This window comes from Oreochromis niloticus, linkage group LG18 (assembly GCF_001858045.2).
Source record: "Oreochromis niloticus isolate F11D_XX linkage group LG18, O_niloticus_UMD_NMBU, whole genome shotgun sequence".
Lineage (NCBI taxonomy): Eukaryota > Metazoa > Chordata > Actinopteri > Cichliformes > Cichlidae > Oreochromis > Oreochromis niloticus.
Window position 1 is genome coordinate 9,461,621 of NC_031982.2, and position 20,468 is coordinate 9,482,088.

The 20,468-nt window shown below is 40.9% G+C and overlaps 2 protein-coding genes across 2 annotated transcripts; one reads left to right on the top strand and one right to left on the bottom strand.

Annotated features, from left to right (window-relative positions):
• Positions 1-2,549: 2,549 nt before the first annotated feature.
• Positions 2,550-15,239, top strand: mier1b (mesoderm induction early response 1b, transcriptional regulator). The gene is given in 14 exon segments (XM_025900093.1): positions 2,550-2,652; positions 3,483-3,507; positions 4,968-5,116; positions 6,423-6,605; positions 7,712-7,841; positions 7,947-8,014; positions 8,350-8,422; positions 8,553-8,704; positions 8,820-8,901; positions 9,037-9,131; positions 9,432-9,559; positions 10,639-10,787; positions 13,505-13,575; positions 13,578-15,239. Coding segments are annotated over 14 exon segments (1,503 nt in total). The 5' UTR covers positions 2,550-2,643; the 3' UTR covers positions 13,767-15,239.
• Positions 15,240-15,391: 152 nt separating this feature from the next.
• On the bottom strand, positions 15,392-19,706 carry LOC100708925 (UDP-N-acetylglucosamine/UDP-glucose/GDP-mannose transporter). Its single transcript, XM_005458038.4, has 13 exons — positions 19,453-19,706; positions 18,493-18,526; positions 18,329-18,415; positions 18,181-18,248; positions 18,024-18,095; positions 17,874-17,942; positions 17,669-17,771; positions 17,491-17,583; positions 17,321-17,388; positions 17,155-17,233; positions 16,989-17,071; positions 15,746-15,798; positions 15,392-15,620 (listed from the first exon to the last, which is right to left on the bottom strand). Exons 1-13 carry the CDS (start codon positions 19,644-19,646, stop codon positions 15,610-15,612), a joined length of 1,014 nt encoding a protein of 337 aa, XP_005458095.1. The 5' UTR covers positions 19,647-19,706; the 3' UTR covers positions 15,392-15,609.
• Between the last annotated feature and the right edge of the window lie 762 nt (positions 19,707-20,468).

Sequence of the window (20,468 nt, forward strand, 5' to 3'; positions counted from 1 at the left end):
GTACCATCTGATTTTGAGCCAACATGCAACAGCATATGGAAAGCATTTGATTCACTTTGATTCCAAACTCACTGCCAATTCAGTAAAAGCATACCTAAATAGAAAAAAAACACAGTACAAAAGTTATCAGTCAGTCAGTCACAGATTGGCCTCCCAGACCTCAACATTACTGAAGCAGTGTGGGATCGTCTTGACAGAGAACAGAACAAAAGGCAGCCAACATCCAAAGAACAGCTTTGAATGTCCTTCAAGAAGCCTGGAGAACTATTCCTGAAGACTACTTCAATAAATTACATTCCCTAAGAGAGTTCATGCTGTGTTGAAGAATAAAGGTGGTCATATAAAATTTTTCAGTTTATTCCAAAAGCTTTTCCACAATTCGATAATATCTCCTGCAAAACTTCAGAACTGTATCTGAGCTCTGGTGGACAGCTTAGGTCCAAACCAGTGAGAATCTCCACACCTTCAATCAGGACACTGGTGTTCACTCTGGCTGCACACCTTCTTTGTCACATACATCACCATCACCTTTAGCCTCTGTGTCTGTGTTCTCCCGGATAAGAACATAAAACCACTATCAGAAGAAGAAACGTGACAGTGGAGACATTAAAGAAAACATTTTAAAATAATATTTTTAATTTACATTTAAAAGCTGGCTCCATGGTATAGTGGTATTTGATGTGTATGGAAGCCTTTATGAATAAGTGATAAGCCGAAAGTAATTTTAAATATAAAAGCTGAATATAATACAGTAAAAGGCTTTATAAATTAAAATGTTCAGATTTAAGTAAAACACAATGAAAAATTTCCGTTACAAAACTAATTATTTTTGCGTTAAACTTGCTGTTATAGGAGTAAATTACTACATCACTGCAGTAAATCAGAGGAAAGCTGCTGGCCCCGACGGAATACCTGGTAGAGTGTTCAAAGCCTGCACCGACCAGCTGGCTCCTGTGTTCACCAGACTATTCAACCTCTCCCTGACACATGCCACTGTCCCTCACTGCCTGAAATCATCAACAATAGTCCCAGTCCCCAAGTCCACCACCATCAGTAGCCTCAGTGACTACAGACCCGTTGCACTGACTCAAGTGGTTGCAAAGTGCTTTGAGAAGCTGGTCCTAAAACACATAAAGGACTGCCTCCCACCCAGCTTCGACCCCCACCAGTTTGCCTACAAGGCAAATAGGTCCACAGAGGATGCAATTTCCACTGCTCTCCACTCCGCTCTGCATCACCTGGAGAATCCTGGGACATCAGTAAGGATGCTCTTCGTTGATTTCAGCTCGGCCTTCAATACTATCATCCCAGACATTCTTATAGACAAGCTGGTAAACTTGGACTTCCCCCCCTCCACATGTGCATGGATCAGAAACTTCCTCACAGACCGTTCACAATCAGTCAAGGTTGGCAACCAGCGATCATCCACCCTGTCACTCAGCACTGGCTCACCACAGGGATGTGTTCTGAGTCCACTATTATACACCATCTACACCAGTGACTGCACCCCTACGCACCCCTGCAACATCATCATCAAATTTGCAGACGACACCGCTCTGATGGGGCTCATCACCAACGATGATGACACCGCCTACAGGGATGAGGTCCAGCGACTGTCAGAATAGTGTAACTACAATAACCTCACCCTAAACACCAAGAAAACAAAGTGGTCATGGACTTCTACAAAACAAGAACTGATCCCCCTCCCCTCTCCATAAAAGGTGACTATGTGGAGAGGGTGTCCTCCTTTAAGTTCCTCGGCACCCACATATCCGAGGACCTATCCTGGTCCACAAACACATCAGCCCTAGTAAAGAAAGCCCAGCAGCGCCTCTATTTATTGAGGGTTCTGAGATGGAACAGGCTGCAGACTGAACTCCTAGTGTCCTTCTACCGTGCCACTATCGAGAGTGTGCTGGTGCACGCCATCCCTGTGTGGTACGCTGGTTGCACAACAGCTGACAAGAAGAGACTACAGAGGGTCATCAGAACTGCAGAGAAGGTGATCGGCTGTCCACTCCCCTCCCTGGACTTAATTGCCAGCTCAAGATGTCTCTCCAGAGCCAGGGCAATTATAAAGGACCACCTCCATCCTAACCACCACCTCTTCAACATCCTGCCCTCTGGAAAAAGGCTCAGATCCATCAGGTGCAAAACCAACAGACTAAAGAACAGCTTCTTCCCGTGGGCTGTCAGAACTCTTAATGCAAACTAAGAGTGTGTAAAGACTTCCCCAACACATCCACCCTGACACTGCTGTTGATCATCTATGTGCAATATCTCAGTCTTTCCATGTTCTGTGCAATATTTTTGGCTCATGTGCAATTATTTTGGTCCCAGTCTGTTTCAATGTTTCCTACACATACACCATGTATATAGTTTTATTCTATTCTATTTATTTATTTATTTTTATTTTTTCAGCCTTATTGTATATTGGTTTCTCTTCTTCTTATTTTAGCACCTTTGTGGTCCAGCTACCCAATTTCGCTGTGCAAGAAACTGCACAATGACAATAAAAAGCTCTAAGTCTCTAAGTCTCTACTGCTTGTGGTCACTCAGTTTTTCTATGGAAACGTAGGTGGGCGGGGCTCCACATCCGGGAACTACCGCTGACCCCCGACTTGACCCTGTAGGATTGCGAACATGGCGGAGGTAAGAAAGTGAAATAAATATTCGGAAAAAATAAATTTATACTACGGGATAGTTACTTCAGTCGAATATTCACATTGTTTGTGTGTTGTAGTTTAAGTGTACGAAATTAAGTGTGGGATGTTTTCGCTGCTAAATAATGAGCATTTCTCGACTCAGGCATGTTTATTAAACTTCGGGTTTAGCTAACATTAGCGGCGCTAGCCCCGTTTGGAGGTAGCTGCAGCGTTAGCGATGTTACTCCGCGGTTTTCTTCGAGAATACTTAACTGTGTATGTTAATATTTTTTATTCAGCCGTGTGGCGGATTTTTATGCTTGGAGATATTTTATGGGCTATTTTTAATCGTTATTTGTTGGCTGTTGATACCAAGCTTAACTTGGACGCGTTAGCATGAATATCTAAAGGAGAATTAACTAGCTTGCAACTTCTCTTGTAAGTTAGCGAGCTGAGAAAATTAACCTAGTAAGCACTTGGCTGTTGGCGCTAAGTTTGGGTGATTGCCGGTGATATACACGACGCTGTACCTGTGACATTTCAATCAGCGAGGTGCTAAATAAATGTTCCCACAGGAACCGGTGACAGTATTCTTTGTTTCAGTTTGTGTTGAACTGCAGTCAGCTTTAGGACAGGGTCGGGCGCGCTTTTCCCCAGCTCCCGTTTACAGTCGTCTGTCAAAGGAACTAGAATATGTCAAGTTAATCAGCAGTGAGCTTTTTTTTATGTTGTTGTTGTCCATCTAATGACGTATTGCATCTGATGCAGTTTTTTAATAGTATTTAAAAAATTTTTTTTTTTAATTTTTTAATTTGTTGCTCTTTTTCTGTTTTTCAGCCCTCCCTCGGGAATTCGAGCCCAGGTAATTTACATGTAGTTGGAGGCTTTCTGTAGTTGTTTGGTCGAAAGACACTGATTTGAAATCTTTTGTCTATCAGACACGGATTAATTTTGATTTTGATCGATATCAATCGTGTTCTGTGGTTTGTTTGTTTGTTTTTTAAAAATTATGATTAGTTTGAAACGGAAAATAAATGTATCAAGTTTTTAGGCTTAGGTACCCTTTATGTTTAAGACAACACAGTTTTTTCCTGTACTTATTTTGAAATAAGAAATTGATATTACAAAATACTAATTTAAAAAAATAAGTCAGTACTTCTTAATTTGAACATTTTACTATTATTAATATTTTTTGAAGCATTATACTCACCACACCAGCTGCCTTCATCATCATCTGAAAATTTCTGTGATCTTGACATCACTGTCACAGTGTTTGCATATTACGATATTAAATAACAATGTTAGACTAAATAAGATTTCTGATGTGGTATCTCATGTAATGTGGTCGTTTCAGTTCTGCACGCACACACCCTGGAGATTATCAACAGTAGCACCTTCAGTAAAACACTGATTGCATCAATGTGCAAGTCTGAGCTTTGTATAACAGTTACTATAAGAATGTTTAATGCATAATAGTAATAAGGATTTTATTGATATGTTTGCATATTTGTACATGTTAGCTGGCTGTTTTATTTATATATTATCAACTGATTTATTTAGGAGTGAATATTTTGCTGGTTGGGATATGTGGTGTTATGATTGTGTTGAAACTTCCATGGCAGTGTAATTTTGTGTAAAGGATTAATAAAGGATCTATCTGTCTGATAAGAAATTGCAGTGCAGCCAGTGTAAAAAGTAAAATAAAAACAAACCAAAAACCATGAGGCTGAAGTTAAACTGTCAGCCAGCACCGTGAAAAAGGTTTCATCATCGTCCTCTATGGGTTCAGCTTCTTATATGTTAAAGACAGATCTGCTAATGTTAGCTGAAGCTCCTGTGGTGAATCAAGCACAATATAGTCTTCAGCTTTTAGATATATTTTGCCTTTGACCAGGTGTTTCCTCAGATGAGATGTGTTACTGTGGCCAGCTTTGCATTTTGCACTACAGATGTAGCAAAGAGCAGAGCAGTGGCTAAAATTAGGCACTGATAGATTTAGTGCTGTCCATACTACAGTACTCTGCAGTACTGAAGTAAAAAGTCCTTAGTTTAGTGCACAGTACTTCAAGTAATCCTGTGTGGGTATTCAGTTTGTAAGTAGTTAAACATTTATTTAATTTAGAATATAATATTTAACAATTTAACCATAAAATAACATTTCACCCGCCCACACTCATACAGTTTATGTGAAGATATGCAAATAAAAATACTGAGTGATTCTTTAGAGCTTTACAATTTGTTGCAATTTCCTTAAGTAAAGATAAAATTCTGTCATATTTTCCTTCTAAATTTCCACTGCCTCTTTCATGCTTCCTTTCATAGGAGGTTCAGCAGGTTCCGATGACCATGATTTTGACCCATCAGCTGAAATGCTTGTCCATGACTTTGATGATGAGCGCACCCTGGAGGAGGAGGAAATGTTGGAGGCATCAGATGAGACCAATGCCAATGAGATTGAAGATCTTACACGGGTTTGTGTCAGGAGATCATATTTGGTTTGGTCAGGCCCATGGGGTAAATAAAACACTAGTGTAGTTCAAAATTTATTTTTACAGTCTGTAAGGGAATAATCCTAAATTTCAAATAGCAATGGCTGAACATGGCTCCACGGTGTAGTGGTTAACACAGCTGCCTTACACATAAAGGATCCCTAGGTTGTTTCTGGGAGGAGACGCAAATCCAGGCTCAGGGAGTTGTAACGCAAATGTGCTCCTGGTATTTAAGCCGGACTGATTATATCTTTATGTATTAGCCGTTTTCAGACGTATTGGCATTTTTAATGGCCGATAGAACAAATATGCCTCAACCGTGTTCTGACTGTTGATGTTGTATAGTTTATCCATCAGATGCAACTTCTTGGTTGGCAGCACCTGTTCAGAACACCATAAAGATAAAAACTACCCGTTTCGTATGTCTGAAAGAAAAAAAAATTCAGCTGATATATTGGATTTTTGAAAATCATAAAGTAACATCTTGCATTGGGTTGGCTTCTACCTAATCCTGGTTCCAAGCCTGGACAAATGGGAAGGTTGTTTCCAGAAGGGCATTTGCCATGTGCCAAATCAAACATCCACCAGTGTGACCCAATGGGAAATAGGAGCAGACCAAAAAATTTCACGTTCCATTTAAGTAATTCATGGTGGAATAATTAAACAACAACTGTGTAGTAATGGTTGTAGGGAGAGTTGCACTCTAAGCTCCATTTTGCACTACTTTGTATTTTGGTCAGTAGATGGCACAGTCTGTGGAACCTTACCTGCACTGACTAACTACACAGAATAGTAATGAATAACTGGGTAGTGAGAAATGCAGCACAGGTCCCTGATAATTTGATTATTTCTTGTTTCTTGTTGAAGAAATTGTAACTGTTGTTATTCCATATTTTTCACAGCATAGCTCGCTCAGGGCTGAAATGTTTATTCTGTATAATTGAACTTCATTTTCTGTTTATGTCTCACTGTGTAAGTATGTAGACATTTTAAGACAAGTTCAAGTAGCAATGATTTTCATTGTATTGGTTTGCCCTCTTGTGGCTAAACATCATATTGGAACGGTTTGAACCTTTAAAGTCGATTTTGTTCTGTTTTCTTTTTCGAAGAATAATCAAACTTTAAATCAAATCAAACTGACTTTTTTGAACTTTTAAGGATCAAGTTAAACTAGTTTTGAACTTTAATCTGGACAAATAATTATTACAGGAGGATTTTTAGGTTTTGATGTGTATGACTTTTAGAAATGTAACACCCAAGCATCAGTAAACCAATCTGCTTTTAATAGGAGGGAGAGATGCCTATTGATGAGCTGCTGAGTCTGTATGGTTATGGGGGCGGCAGATCACCAGCAGATGAGGATGAGGAGGAAGAGGAAGAGCCAGAAGAAGAGGAGGATGATGAGGAAGAGGATGAGGAACTTGACAATGATGAAAGCAGCAGAAGCACGGGCGAGCTGAAAAGAAATGAGGTACGTTTCGGAGGGCTTGTGTGTCATTCTCCTCTGTGCCTACAACTGTATCTACATCTTGTGAATCTTCTCTCTGAACAGAATGTTAAGCTCTGCATACGTGTGCTTTGTTGTTGTGTATTAGCTATGGCGTGCTACAAGGGTAAATCTCGTAAGATAGTTGTGAGAGTAAGAGTTGCACTGCCACATACAATCAAAGTTCATGCCTGAACTTCTGCAGGCTTTGGAGTTAATGTGTATGTGTGTGGAGTGTCTGCAAGGATCCATCATGATGTGAGAGAAAAATATATATGTTAAAAAAAAAAAAAATTGGCCTCTCGCCCCTGCGGGCGGTCTATCCTTCAAGCTTGGGTACTCTACCAGAGGCCTGGGGGCGCAAGAGTCCTGCACAGTATCTTAGCCGCCGGCGTGGACACCTAAGTTTGGGAATAACATGAGAATGAGGCAACATAAGATTTTTAAATTCATACCATAAGTGCATCTACGAAAAATCTCAGATGAATTAGAATCCTGGTGACCTAAAGGTCAAGATCAGAAGTAAACTTTTCTGAAACTTTTTACCTACAGATTTATACCATAGGTGCTGGAAGCTGAGGAATGGCACTGGGGGCTGCTGGTGTTTTTTTTTTACCTCACAGAGGGTGGCTAGCACTACTATAATGGAAGGCTCCTCTGCCACCAGGCAGCATAGCCATCAGTCTTCGATGATGCTTCATTGGGCCAATAGAATTTACTGTGAAGCAAATCGCCCAACTCTGGTGGTCAGTATTGCTTTGTGATGGGGGCGTTGTTGCCACTCTCTTTCTCTATACTGTTGAGTAACTGAGGACTGAGGGTGTGGTCTGTGTAAAAGACGAGATAAAAACAACATAATGAGACATTCATGCAAATCAGCCATTATCTTTCACTTATGTGATATTGTTAGGTAAAGTTGTGGTTATAAAATCTCAACTACATGTGGGGGCTTTGAGTTCTGTTAGAGAAAGAAGCACCCACATAGAGCTACACATGCATGCTGGATTTTTGTCAAGAGTGGCAGATGATTTTTGAAATTGTTTAAACTTTTCAAACTTTTTGTCATTTGCTTTGTTTGTTTGTTTTTTCAGAGTGAGGATGTGAAGAACTCATTGGAACAGGCAGGTGAGACCCAGGCAGCCTCAGAGGGTCGCACGCGCTCAGTCAGGTCACTCGGCACAGCAGAACTTATTCGCCCTCAGAAACTCAAGTACTTTGAAAGTATGTGTTGTACTGCTAATACGTTTTTCTTATCTTTCTTCTTTTTACTTGTGTTGTTTTATATTTGTAAACAGCTGGATAAGTAAATATCACATTATGTCTCAGGTAATAATGATGCAGAGGAGGAGTCAGATGAAGATGAAGATTATGTTCCGTCTGAAGACTGGAAAAAGGTAAAGCAAAAAAGACGTGCACCATCAGATGGAGCTGAATTCATTTGGCCGTCTCTGTGATGAGTTGCTGATTTATAATGTGACCACTGCAGAATTATTAGTTTGTTGTTAACTTACTACTGAATACTGTATGTTGTGTATGTATCTATTTTAACTGTAAACAACAGGGATTTAGGCTATGTGAATTGATAAATTGTATATGTATGTGTAAACATTTAATAAAATAAATACAAATATTTGCCATAAAAGAAATCCAGATCTTTTTTTCTGCTGTTAGTACACTTCTGAAATAATCGTTGGGCTACACTCAGTGTAAATTATGTTTTTCCCAATAGGAGATTATGGTGGGTTCCATGTATCAGGCAGAAACTCCTGTGGGTCTGTGCAAATACAAAGACAATGAGAAAGGTAAGTTGGGTTTTTGTGTATTTACACCATAACCTTTCTCAGCCTTCCTGCATCCAGATAAACCGAGGAGGCTTTGCAGGATAAAACGTTGATGTCTTGCCCTTCGTTTCATTTGAACCTGTACTTTCAGTTTACGAAAACGATGACCAGCTGCTGTGGAACCCCGAGTGTCTTCCTGAAGGCAAAGTTGTGGAGTTCTTGACAGAGGCTTCCAGGCGGACGGGAGAGGAGAAAGGAGTGGATGCAATCCCAGAGGGATCCCATATCAAAGATAATGAACAGGTGACAGCAGCTCTTCTGTAGCTTGAATCAAATCGCACAAAGCAGATCACGTGCATACTCAGTTATGTATAACTGTCGTCTAATCTAAACCTGTTTGTCTGTATCCTGCTGGTAGGCATTGTATGAACTGGTGAAATGTGACTTTGACACAGAGGAAGCTTTAAGAAGACTTAGATTTAATGTAAAAGCAGCCAGAGGTAAGCAACCTATTACTCACAGATTTTCTCCTTCACATTTTCCTCTTGTCTTTGTAGCCCTCTGCATTTTGAATTTTCTCCTAAAAAACAGTTGAATTCAAATCAAACATTAACACTTATGACTCTCTCTAACAGAAGAGCTCTCTGTCTGGACTGAAGAAGAATGTAGAAATTTTGAACAAGGACTGAAAGCTTATGGGAAAGACTTTCATTTAATACAGGCCAACAAGGTGAGAGAAAAACACATTAGTTAGCGATTTCTTAGTCTAACATGGCGCTAACCTGAGATGTTTACTGTCATGTGGTTTTCTGGATACTTAGGGTTGGAATCTGCTTCATTTGAACCTTTTTACTTTTTGAGACCAGTAAAATTGATTTGTTAAGATTTTAAAATGTCTGCAAATCATTTGACTTTTGTCCAGTTGCTAAGCTCTAATTTGATTTGTCTCTCACTTGAATCTGTCCTGAAACTGTGTCTTCAGGTGATGGTAATAATGGTCATTTCATGTCTGCTGAATTAAATCTTTCAGGTGAGAACTAGGTCTGTAGGAGAATGTGTGGCCTTTTATTACATGTGGAAGAAGTCTGAGCGTTATGATTTCTTTGCACAGCAAACCAGACTTGGGAAAAGGAAATACAACCTTCACCCCGGTGTCACGTAAGTTTACTTTTAAAAAAGTGTATGCAATTTTGAAGAACATTGCTCATAGACAATTAGTAACGTGCAACCTCCACCGACTGTGAGGTTGCTTATGTAAAAATCTTTTTTAAGTATTAAGAGCTTTGCAAATGCTTGGTTAAAGCCCCTTTGGCACCAGTGATGGCCGCATTATTATAAAATAGTCTGCTGAGGCAGCATACCTGAAACTGGTTGTTGAGGAGTTTAACCTTCTGTTGTGCCTTGTTTGCTGCTTCCTTCTGTTCTTTAGTGGTCATCAGTTGTTCTCATTTTCTAGCTTGAACATCTCTCTGAGCTGTCTGTCCTTTATGGTTAGTTCAGTGGACTGGCAGGTGCTCTTCATTTGATCTTCTTTTTGAGCCAGTTTGTGCAAATCTATATGGGATTTTGTGGGAACAGTCTTTTTCTCTTTGAAGAAACTCATCCTTTTGTTTGAGCTCTTCTTGGAGCCTGCTGACCGTCATCTTCATCTTCAAGCAGCTGCTCCAGCAGAGATTTGTCTTTTTATTTCCTTGATTGTAGAAAAAAAAGAGCATCTCTTAATCCCTGCAGAGTTGTGGTTTAGATGCTGGTGGTTCATAGCAGTAAAGATTGGTGCTTTCTTTGGTGGCTCAAATCTGAACTGTTAGAGATGCATGAATGATAAAATCACACATGTAGTGCATAGTTTAAAAAGCCAAAAAAGAAAGAAACTTTAATTTTAGTTTTCAAAGTTAAACTTTGGACCCACTGATTTAACAAAATGGGGAATTCAGTTTACTTCCTGAAGCTGGAGCGCACACAACATGTCTTTGCTACTACACTATAAAGTCCTTTCCAAGTTATACTTTTGCATGTCGGATTTATTTAATTTTTGTGGCTCTGTCTTTAAGGATTGTGAAAGAATCAAACCCGGTTTATAGAAGCCATCGCATAAGTGAAGCTATAGATTGTAATGTCGTAGAAACCACCCACAGTCACTGTCAGACTGGGGAGGGACACCTGACCACACAGACTGCTAAACCATATGAAGAGTTGAGGTTGTGTAATAGACTGTGTGCACTGCTTTCTATCATCAGAGACTATATGGACAGATTACTAGATGAGACGGAGAGTGCGACATCCAGCAGGGCAGCGTCGCCTCCTCCCACCACCTCCAACAGCAGCGCCAGCCACTCGGAGAGAGAAGACAGCAGCAGTCAGAATGGTGAGCTGATAAATACACATTGTGAGTGCACCACGTTTATCCTAAAATATAACCAGCCTTCCATTTAATGAGAGTTTTGGGCAAATGACAAGAATTTAAGACAAACTGTGATCCTGTGCTTGAAAACTGACTTAAAGTTACTCTAACCATCACTTAAATATTCAATACAGTCATTCATATGTAGCTTACATAGACAGTATCACCACTTTTGTCCCCCTCACACCTGTATTCTGCTGCATGGTTGGGTGCAGCAATCATCAAGGACAGAAATAATGTTTTTTTTTAAATCACTTTCCTGTTGTTTCAGATAGACAGCACAAAAAAAACCAGTTGACGGATACAGACATCAGATAAATAGTATAACAGTAAAACAATTATAAGCTACTTGAATTTTAAAATCACCAGTCATTTCAAACAATATATGACCATTTAAAATTTTTAGATTTGTATTTTCATTTTCTTGCTAGTTTTTTTCTTTCTTATTTCCTTCAATTGTCTCCTCCACTTCCACTCTCGCCTCACCATCTCCATCTCATCCTCTTCCTCCTGAACTGAAGTTAGGGTTCTAAAATAAGTAATCCTACATGAATTAGTTATCGTCAGCAGATCAGCCACAGAACCCTCCCGTCTCCGGACAGCTGACAAGAGATGGCTAAACAGCAACATAACGTTGCAAGCTTAACATCCTGCCAGCTAATATTAGACTTTACCGGCCTAAAACTCTTAAAGCACTTTTCCTCAGATAAACAGCTTGATTACCTTCTCACATCACGAGAGTTTATTTGCTAAGTGTGAGTCTGCCCACTTTAGATCCACTTTAAAAAAGTGTCAGAAACACCTGTGAATATCAGCAAACTGGAGCTAACAGCAGCGCTTACTGACGGAAAATTATGGATATCCTCAACAATTCAACTCACTATTACTGTCATTAATAAGAAATGAGCTCCATGACTCGTTGCAATGTATGGGATAATGCACAGAGACATGTTAATAATGATAATCAGGTAAATACCTGAGGTGACTGGGATTTGTTACCCATCTTAACACAAAATGCTGATAATCACTGAAGCTTTTGTAGAAATTCAGATCTTATCCAGTAAAATTTGACGGGTTGTTGATAACATAATGACATGTATTGTGTGGCGTGAAGTCAGGGAGAATGCCAGGGTTACACTTCACAGCATCAGTAAACACATTCGGCGGGCGAAAGTTGATATCCATCATCAGCCCTCCTTTGCCCAGCTTCTCCACATAATGAGCAACATGCTAGTTATGTTTTACTTCCTCTGAGGATCTCCAAAGGTTCATTCTGTTCATCTGGACGTCCAGATGAACAGAATGAACCTTTGGAGATTTACTTACCTGGATGATTGAGAATGCATCAAGACGTTCCTTTGAGTATATACACTTGTTTGTTTACTCATAGATGCCATAGTTTGGGCACGCATAGAGTCACAGATCAACAGCGATGGTGATGCGTGGAAAAAAACACCTGGTCTCCTTACATACACCTCCCTCAGCCACTCTTTCATCATTTCCTCATCCATCCAGCCCTTTTCATTTGCCTTAATGATGACTCCTGCTGGAAACTTCTCTTTAGGCAAAGTCTTTCTCTTAAAAATCACCATAGGCGGCAGTTTCTGTCCATTAGCATGGCAGCCAAGCACAACAGTAAAAGAAGACATTCGTGCCCCGTTGTGCGTATCGCTACCGTGCTGGTCCCCTTATTCTCCACAGTGTGACTCACCGGGATGTCGAAAGTGAGCGGCACCTTGTCCATGTTAGTGATGTGGCTGGGCTGGATGTGTTTGTCGGCGATGTGTTTGCTGCAGTAGGAGCGGAAGATGGCCAGCTTTTCATTATAATCCGCTGGAAGTTGCTGCGCTACCGTAGTCCTGGTCCGGATGGAAAAATGGCACCGTTTCATGAAACGAAAGCACCAAGACGGACCTCCTTGGAAATGTTCAATTTTCATTTCTTCTGCTAGCGTTACTGCTTTCAGTTGAATGGTGACCGTCGAAACGCGTCTCCCACTCGTTCTTTGCTCGATGATCCACCGCTCGAGTCTTTCCTCCAACTCGGGCCACCTCGCCTTATGTCCACGGAAACTCAGCTGCGTCTTCTTGACCTGTCGGAGCTCGTTTTCCAGCTTCCTCCACTTGCGAACCATCGATTCATTAATCTTAAATTCTCTCGCGGCTGCTCGATTTCCATGTTCCTCTGCGTAGCTGATGGCCTTCAGTTTAAACTGTGCTTCATAAGCGTGTCTCTTTGCCATTTTCAGGGTTGTTAAAACAACGATGTTCTGCATAACGCACATACCTGTTCTTTTATACAGGTATGTGCGATTGTATATACAATCAATGCCCACACTTCCCCCTTTAGCGTTCTCATGGTGTTCTCTACTACGTCCTCCTTACAACACACACAGGGCGCACTGCACTATAGGGTGCGCCGCACTTTTTGAAGAAAATCTAAGACATTTATGTGCGCCTTATGGTCGTGAAAATACGGTAGTAGGTTTTTCACTATGTTTCAGGATTATTACACGTCCAAAATGGCTGACAGGTAATGTGATGTGATCACGTCTGTAAAACCTCTGCATGAAGGTTGCACTCCCTGTAAATGGTGGAATCTCAGGAACCTGATTGAAAACATCCAACAATACCTGAATGGCTTTTTTTCCCCTTAAACTTTCTGAAATATGTCTAACCCCGTGTTTCATCTTTCTTTGTTAGGTGTTGCAAGCCACACGGTGGATGGTGCTCAGTTGCCGCCAGCAACCAGTCAATCTGAGGGCGTCCAAGTTCCAAGTCCGCCTCCAGCAACTCCAACGGCTGCAGCCAGCCCACTGCACCCACCCTCGACAGAAATGGCTCCATGGAGCCTCTGCTAGACCACAGGGACACAGCACCCGACAGGCCGGCCAAAAGGTGCAGGACGGAGGCAGAGCCCGTGTGCCAAAGCGAAGTGGAACCATCCAGAACGCAGGAGAATTGATGGCTTCACAGCTGAGCAGCGTTGACTAACAGACACTGACTTGGGGGTGAAAAATGTTTGTACTTCTCCAGTGATGGGTAGATTTAGGGGGACAGAGGATGAGGAAAATGAACCCTACTGACCCATGAGCATAGCATCTCCTGACAGAGAGAGACAGACTGGCTTTGAGGTCAAAGGTCACTGAACATCACATCTTGAAGAACAGCCAACCGAGGTCCTCCAGGAGGGGCGGCAGTTACCCCCCACCCCGACGTCCTTCCATCCCATCAACCCCCCCAAGCTCATCCCAAAGTATCATAGCTAGATAACGTCCATCAAAACATCCCCAGCCTCCCTTTTTGGAGCCTGACAAAATTTTGCCAAGAATTCCCTTTTTCTATTTGTTCTTAAAGATAATAAATCACCTGCGATATTTTTTTACACAAGATATTTATATTTTTTAACAAAAGTAAAATAAATCCTAGTCTAATGATGGGTGATTGCCATTGAAGCCATTTGCTTGCTGTTATAAGGATTTGATGAAACAGGACATGTCTAAGTGATTACGTGCTTATGCTGTCATAAAGATGCTTAGTAAAAACAAGAGGAATAGGCTGGTGCTGTAGCTAGTTCTCACTTTAGTTGCACTTTGATTGTACGTTTCCCATCTCTATCAATGAGATGTGGCGTCAGAACCCAGCAGAAGTCCATGTTCACTCCTTCACTTCTTTCTCTATAGTGGCTGTTTGTTTCAGATAAATAAACCAGAGGGTGACTCCCCCTGCAGGTTTGTTTGTGTAAAGCAGCTGACATCAGTGATGTCCTGTATTATAAGTCACCATGTAGAAGATCTCTGTATTTTTGGATTTTCATAGTCAGTGCATTGCTCAACACTTTGTTCTTACTAGTCAGAATGTGATTTTTCATGTAAAGTTTGTATAGATTTCTTACCTCGAGCGGTTTTATAACTGACTGTCTGTATTTTCTGGTCTTCCTTGTAGGCTGTGCTTTTTGTTGGAAAACTGTTCCTGCTTTTGTTTCTCCAAGACGGTTGTAATAATAAAAAAAACAAAGTAGCCATTCCTCTTTCCCTCTGTTTGGCAGTGCTTCCCTTTCCTGCGTGACCCTGACTCAGAGAGTTCGTTGCAGAAAAAGCCCCTTCTTGTGTGCAGCTTTGAATATGCAGAGATTCTTTTTAAAACCAGAGCTTAGTTTCTGTCATTCCTCAGTAATTGGCTTCCACACAGCAGATTTCCAGGAGTTAAAGTGACCTGGCTGATGTGAAGGTGTCACCTGAAAGAACCTAATGTTTTGGTACAGTAGCTGTTCAGCGTAACAATTAAATGTTTTATTTTATATTCAGAAGAGGAGTTTGTCTCAAATAATGTTAATGGTTTTTTTTTTGTTTTGTTTTGACAATATTGTCTTTTATTCCTATGTAAATGATGGCGTGAATAAAAATAAAGTGTATTCCAAGGCTGGCTATGACTTGAATAATACTGGCTTTTCATTGAATTACTGTGCAAAATAGTCAATAACAGAATAACAAAAACTTCATTAGAAAATTATTTATGATGTACAGTTAATTCCGAGTCATGTATTGAAACAGAATTGGAAAAATAGATATTTTTTAATTTGGAAATTAATTTTTATAATTGTTCATTTTTTCATTAAGTTCATATAGGGATCACCACAGCAGATCGTCCTCTCTCATGGCTGAACGACCCTCTGTGTGTCCTCTTCAACCACATCCACGAGTCTTCTCTGTGCTTGCCACCGCTCATAAAAACGTTTCCACGTAGAAGACGACACGCGACAATGTGGCTGAAGTTCTTTAGTCCCAGGCGGGGTTTCACTCTTTAGTTTATGCCTTTTCTGTTGAAATTTAGAGCAGTTAACTTCAGAGACTTGTCCACTTTGTATAAAAACTATATTGTTAAATTCCAAACATCGATAAGGTGAAACCTTGTGTGGTTTTGACTCATTTTAACTGTTCTTACTTGATTGCTCCTGTGTGAAGGTGATATAGGAGTACACCAGGCTCCCAGCAATGCTGTGGGAAACAAAGATGAGAAATATGTGCTCCTGTATTTTTTTTTAAATCGAGTATTGGACTTTTTCCTACCACAGACTTTCTAAAACATGAGCAGAGCTTCCAGTTTGGAAAGATGAAGTAAAGGTGGAAGTGGCTTAAACCTGTAAAGGCCACCTAACAGCTTTCTTCCTTGACCACTAATAAACACTTTCCTGATGAGTTTATGGCTCAGTCTCCCACTAAAGTGGGGAAAAAAAAATCAAGTCTGTTTTATAAATATTAGTCTAAATATGTTTTTAAAAATTAGGATATGAAATTAGGACAGTTTCTCAAAGGAGGATTATCTGTGGTCGGCTGAATGTGTTACAACTTGTGACTGACAAATTGTTTATTCAGTTGATTTTATTTATATAAATATTACTGGTTTCACGGTGGACCCGCCCCACATCATGACACCCATTATCTTTGGAATCAAGATGGTGACGGTGGAAACAGCAATCTCAAAAGTGGTCACAAAGAAGAAGACTGCTGCACTGAAAACCTTGTGACTGCTTCGCTCACTAACATATTAAAACAAAGCATTCACCTTCGAAGTCAAACTTTTGCTTTTTGATTGTGGTGGTAAGCTACAACTTGTACTTTTTTGGCAAATCTGTATCTGTTTTCGATTTGTGTCATCATTTTCTCAAGTTTCACTAACACTTGGCAGTTAGTTGGAAAGTGTCTGCAGACAAGTTGGCAAACTACTCCAAACTACTCGCAATCGTGGCGATCTACTGGCTATCAAAGCAATCACAAGGAGGTTTTTGGTGCAGCACTCTCTCTGCAACTGATTTCATTGGCAGCAGTCTTCAGAAACTAATTGCCAGCCAGCTGGGGACTACACCAGGACACATTTTTTAGGGGTTTGCCATCCAATCTCTAGCCCTCTAGGCCTTTGAGAATGAAGTCTGAGCTCCTTCCTCCACCCATGTCTGCTATGCTTCTGCAAGCCACTTTGCAACCCTCTTCAGCTCCTCTCTGTGCTGTATCTGAATGAATCAATGCCCTATCTGTTGTTCAGTGAAGTTTACTGCCGATCTCCTCTCATATGTTTTCCACTTATGTCTGGACACACAAGGAAGCCCCAGAACAAAAATGTCTCGATCATCTTTGAACTACACTGGTCCTAAATCAGCTCAACAGTTCAGCTGTTGAATCTGTCTTACCTGATGTTCAGACCTATAAAGTTAGTCCAGGTGAATATGTAGTCCCCTCCAAACACCATTCCAATGTATGTCACAAGGATATTCTGTGGATGTCACAGGGAAAGTCACTGCACATCTACGCACTACACATCAAACTGTGAGCGTGAGCCAGCCTGAGATGACTCACCTTAATACAGCCAATGATGGAGGTGGTGAGTGCGGAGTTGTACTGTGTGCACAGCATGATGGAGTACATCAAAATAAATCTGTCCAATGAAGCGAAGCAGAGTTAGACGAAAAGAGCAAAGTGGGCAATCATGGAATAAACAATGAGGATTAGGCGTCTACTTTACCCCATGACACAGGAGAGCACAAACTGCACAGCAAACATGTGGTCAGACCAACCATTATACTCCAGCCCCTGTACCCAAACGCCCACGCACACACATACACACACACAGCACTGATTATCTGAGCTCTCTTACTCTAAATCTTACAAACCAATCAGTGTTTGAAAACGTACCATTTGCAAGTCCCCTGAGTAGTAAGCGTACGCCAGAGTGGGGAAAATCATTATCAAAGCATTGTAATAAAGAAGACCATATTTGCCCAGCTCCTGTGTGGATGGGAGAAGATGACCCTTTAAAGTCTTCATGACAAAGAGGCAGTATATATACTGTGTGACCCGCTGCTCTGCTCACCTTGGAGTCCAGCTTCTGCTTCACATATGCCCCGTTGGCTGCTGTCAGAACGTTATTCAGCATTATGAATACGTATCCTTCCAGATCAAAAGCTAAGTCGGCGCTACAAAGCAAAAAACGCCACGGAACGTGGCAAAGAATCACACACGTGCCTCTTCATAAAGCCCGAAGCGGATGGCAGTGTTTGTGCATGTGACCGTCTCACCTGGCTGCGATGAAAGCACCAAAGATCATGGTGAACACCGTCATTTTAATGGAGGTAGAAAAGGTCTTTCTGTGAGGAAAGTAGACGGGTGGCAGTGTTAAAATCAGTTATTTATGCAGAAAAATCAGAGAGAAAAAAATATTTTCTTACTTTAGCAAGAATCCCTCAAACACCATGGTAAGAAAAATACTGAACCTCCTCAGCACAGTAAACATGGGTAAACTGAGGCAGAAAAATACAAGCTGTTAAGTTTGGCAAGTCACATTTGGGACGCTGCGTCTCGTGTCATGTTCTATGAAGCTCTCACTTGAGGCGCTGTGTCCCAAACAGTCCTGATATTTGATTCCCGACATACAACAGTGGCAGCGGGAACATCTGGAAAGATGGAGTATGTGTGAAATGTGATGACCAGTTCCTCATTTTTTGATTTTCTGCTTTATAAATCCCCACCTCACCTTGCGTGGAATACTCGAATCCAAATCTGGAAATGAGATAACTCCCAACATCTTCCCAATCCTCAGAACTACAACCGTAGCCAGCATCTGCAAAGGAAAGGGGGGCACGGCACATCAGACGGTGCTACCACATAAACAGAAAACAGCTTTAAAGAGGTGCTTACTTGGCCAATTCCAACGCATGTTGATGACGGGAATCTGTAAAACAAGACGACACATGACTCAGTCATATGAATGATGCTTTACCTGACATTCCATTGCAGACGATATGAGGATGAGAAGCTTCATTTCCTGGAAGTTATCCACTTTTTTGGAGGGCTTTCTGGTTTTGGATGCATGGTTTCATCTTGTTGATGCCTAACTCTGACCCTCACACATACTGAGATTCACAAGAGGTTTGATGTGTTATGCATTCGTAGCTTGGTTGTAAAAAATAGTTGAGTTACTGTTTGACCTCTGACATCAAGAAGGCATCTTTCCCAGATAACTACTGCTCACTGCATATTTCCTCCTTTATTTGTATTTTTGATTATACTCTCTAAACTCTAGAGTTGGTTGTTGAGTTGGGAAAATCACAGCAGTTCAGCAGCAAAAACAAGCATACCAGTTGAAAGTGACTTAAATCATCTCTTTTCTCTAATTAGATATTATTGAACAGGCGTACCCAATGAAGTGGCCAGTGTTATGGTATAGGACGCCACTTTTATTTTTGACGTTTTAAAGCTAAAATTCTGCACCTTCTCCTGGAACACAGTCACACTTATACCTATCAGTTATTTTTACCCTATATTTAAAAATCTTTGTTTATAACAAATAATAACAATGATGATAATAACATTATAGGAGACACGTGGTTCAATACGTTTCCAGCATTATCTTGTGTGCAGAGTACATCCAGCTGCACCCCTGGGTGTGTTGTGTGCAGTGGGGTAGAGGTTACGTCAAAGGGTGCGTGTCCTGTGGTACCTAAAGTTTCACTTGGACCCATTTCTCTGACAATTTTCCCACTATACATATGTATGTCCAGCATCGTTTATCTGACAGCCCTTCTTCTTCTTCTTATTGATAATGGTGTAATGGTCAAACGTGCCCCACCAATCAGCGGCTAGACTTTGCACCTTTACCTGTAGTTGGTGAGGACGCTTTTGTTGACGACGACGATGAGGAACGAGCTGACTCCGTAAAAGACCGCCGCCAACAGCTTCAGCAGCACCGCTGAGGTATCCCCGGATGTTTGTCTTTCGGTTGTGGAGGATGTTCCCTCAGACGACAAGCTCTTTTGGCCGGGCTCACCCCGACGTTTGACGTGCGCCGCCATCAGAAGGGTCCACAAAGTTTGTTTAAAAAAAAGGAACGCCAATAGGTCTTCCCGCGCATGCGTGAAAGACTGTGCTCGGTAATCCCGTCGGCGAAGAAGGAAATAGAAAGGAGGGAAACATCTCAATTTCTAAGACTTTAAAAAATGTTTTAATTCAGCTATGTCTATCTGAATTGACCTAAATAAAAGCTGGTTTAACTTCTATGTGCAGGCATGACTTCCACAAAATAGCGTCTTAATTTTATGCTGTAGTAACACACCTAGCTACAACCAAAAAAAGCTAACCAACTTCATAACCACTGAAATAACCAGGATTTGTTAAAGTGCCAGCCACACAGGCAAGAGAAATGACAGTAAACCCTTCTTTTTCGCCTCAGGTGTGTAGTATCAGGCTACTTGTTTTGCTGCTTTCCCCTAATACTTGTAATCCCTACAAGTTTGACTTTTTAAACGACTTTCTTTCACTCCAGCCTAGACAGGCCATGAATAAACCACAACCTCATGTTTGCAACATGGAAGGTTTTGTGCCATGAAGTAATTTCCGGAATTTATGTATGTTTGAGATCTAATATAATGGTAAACAGAATGGAGTAAATAGGATTTATGAAGGGGTTATATATATAAGATAATTACCTGTTTTGCAAGTATCTTTATGACTGCGTTGCGTTCTTATCCTTTTCGGTCCCTTAGAGTATCTCTATAACATCTATAATATCCATTTGTTACAATTCTGCTGCCCTCTTCAGCATGATCTCTTTTTTAAAAGGCATTTTTAACAGTAATGAAATGTTTTACCCGGAAAAATGAAGGATAAAACAGTCA

What these genes read in the sequence shown, in the direction of transcription:
- LOC100708925 (XM_005458038.4), bottom strand. Translation starts at nt 19,646, where the DNA reads ATGGCGGCGCACGTCAAACGTCGGGGTGAGCCCGGCCAAAAGAGCTTG. An exon ending in TTTGAGGGATTCTTGCTAAA is followed by an intron (nt 17,943 to 18,023) that starts GTAAGAAAATAT and finishes CTTTCCTCACAG; the next exon opens with AAAGACCTTTTCTACCTCCA. An exon ending in ACTCAGGGGACTTGCAAATG is followed by an intron (nt 17,389 to 17,490) that starts GTACGTTTTCAA and finishes GTTTGGGTACAG; the next exon opens with GGGCTGGAGTATAATGGTTG.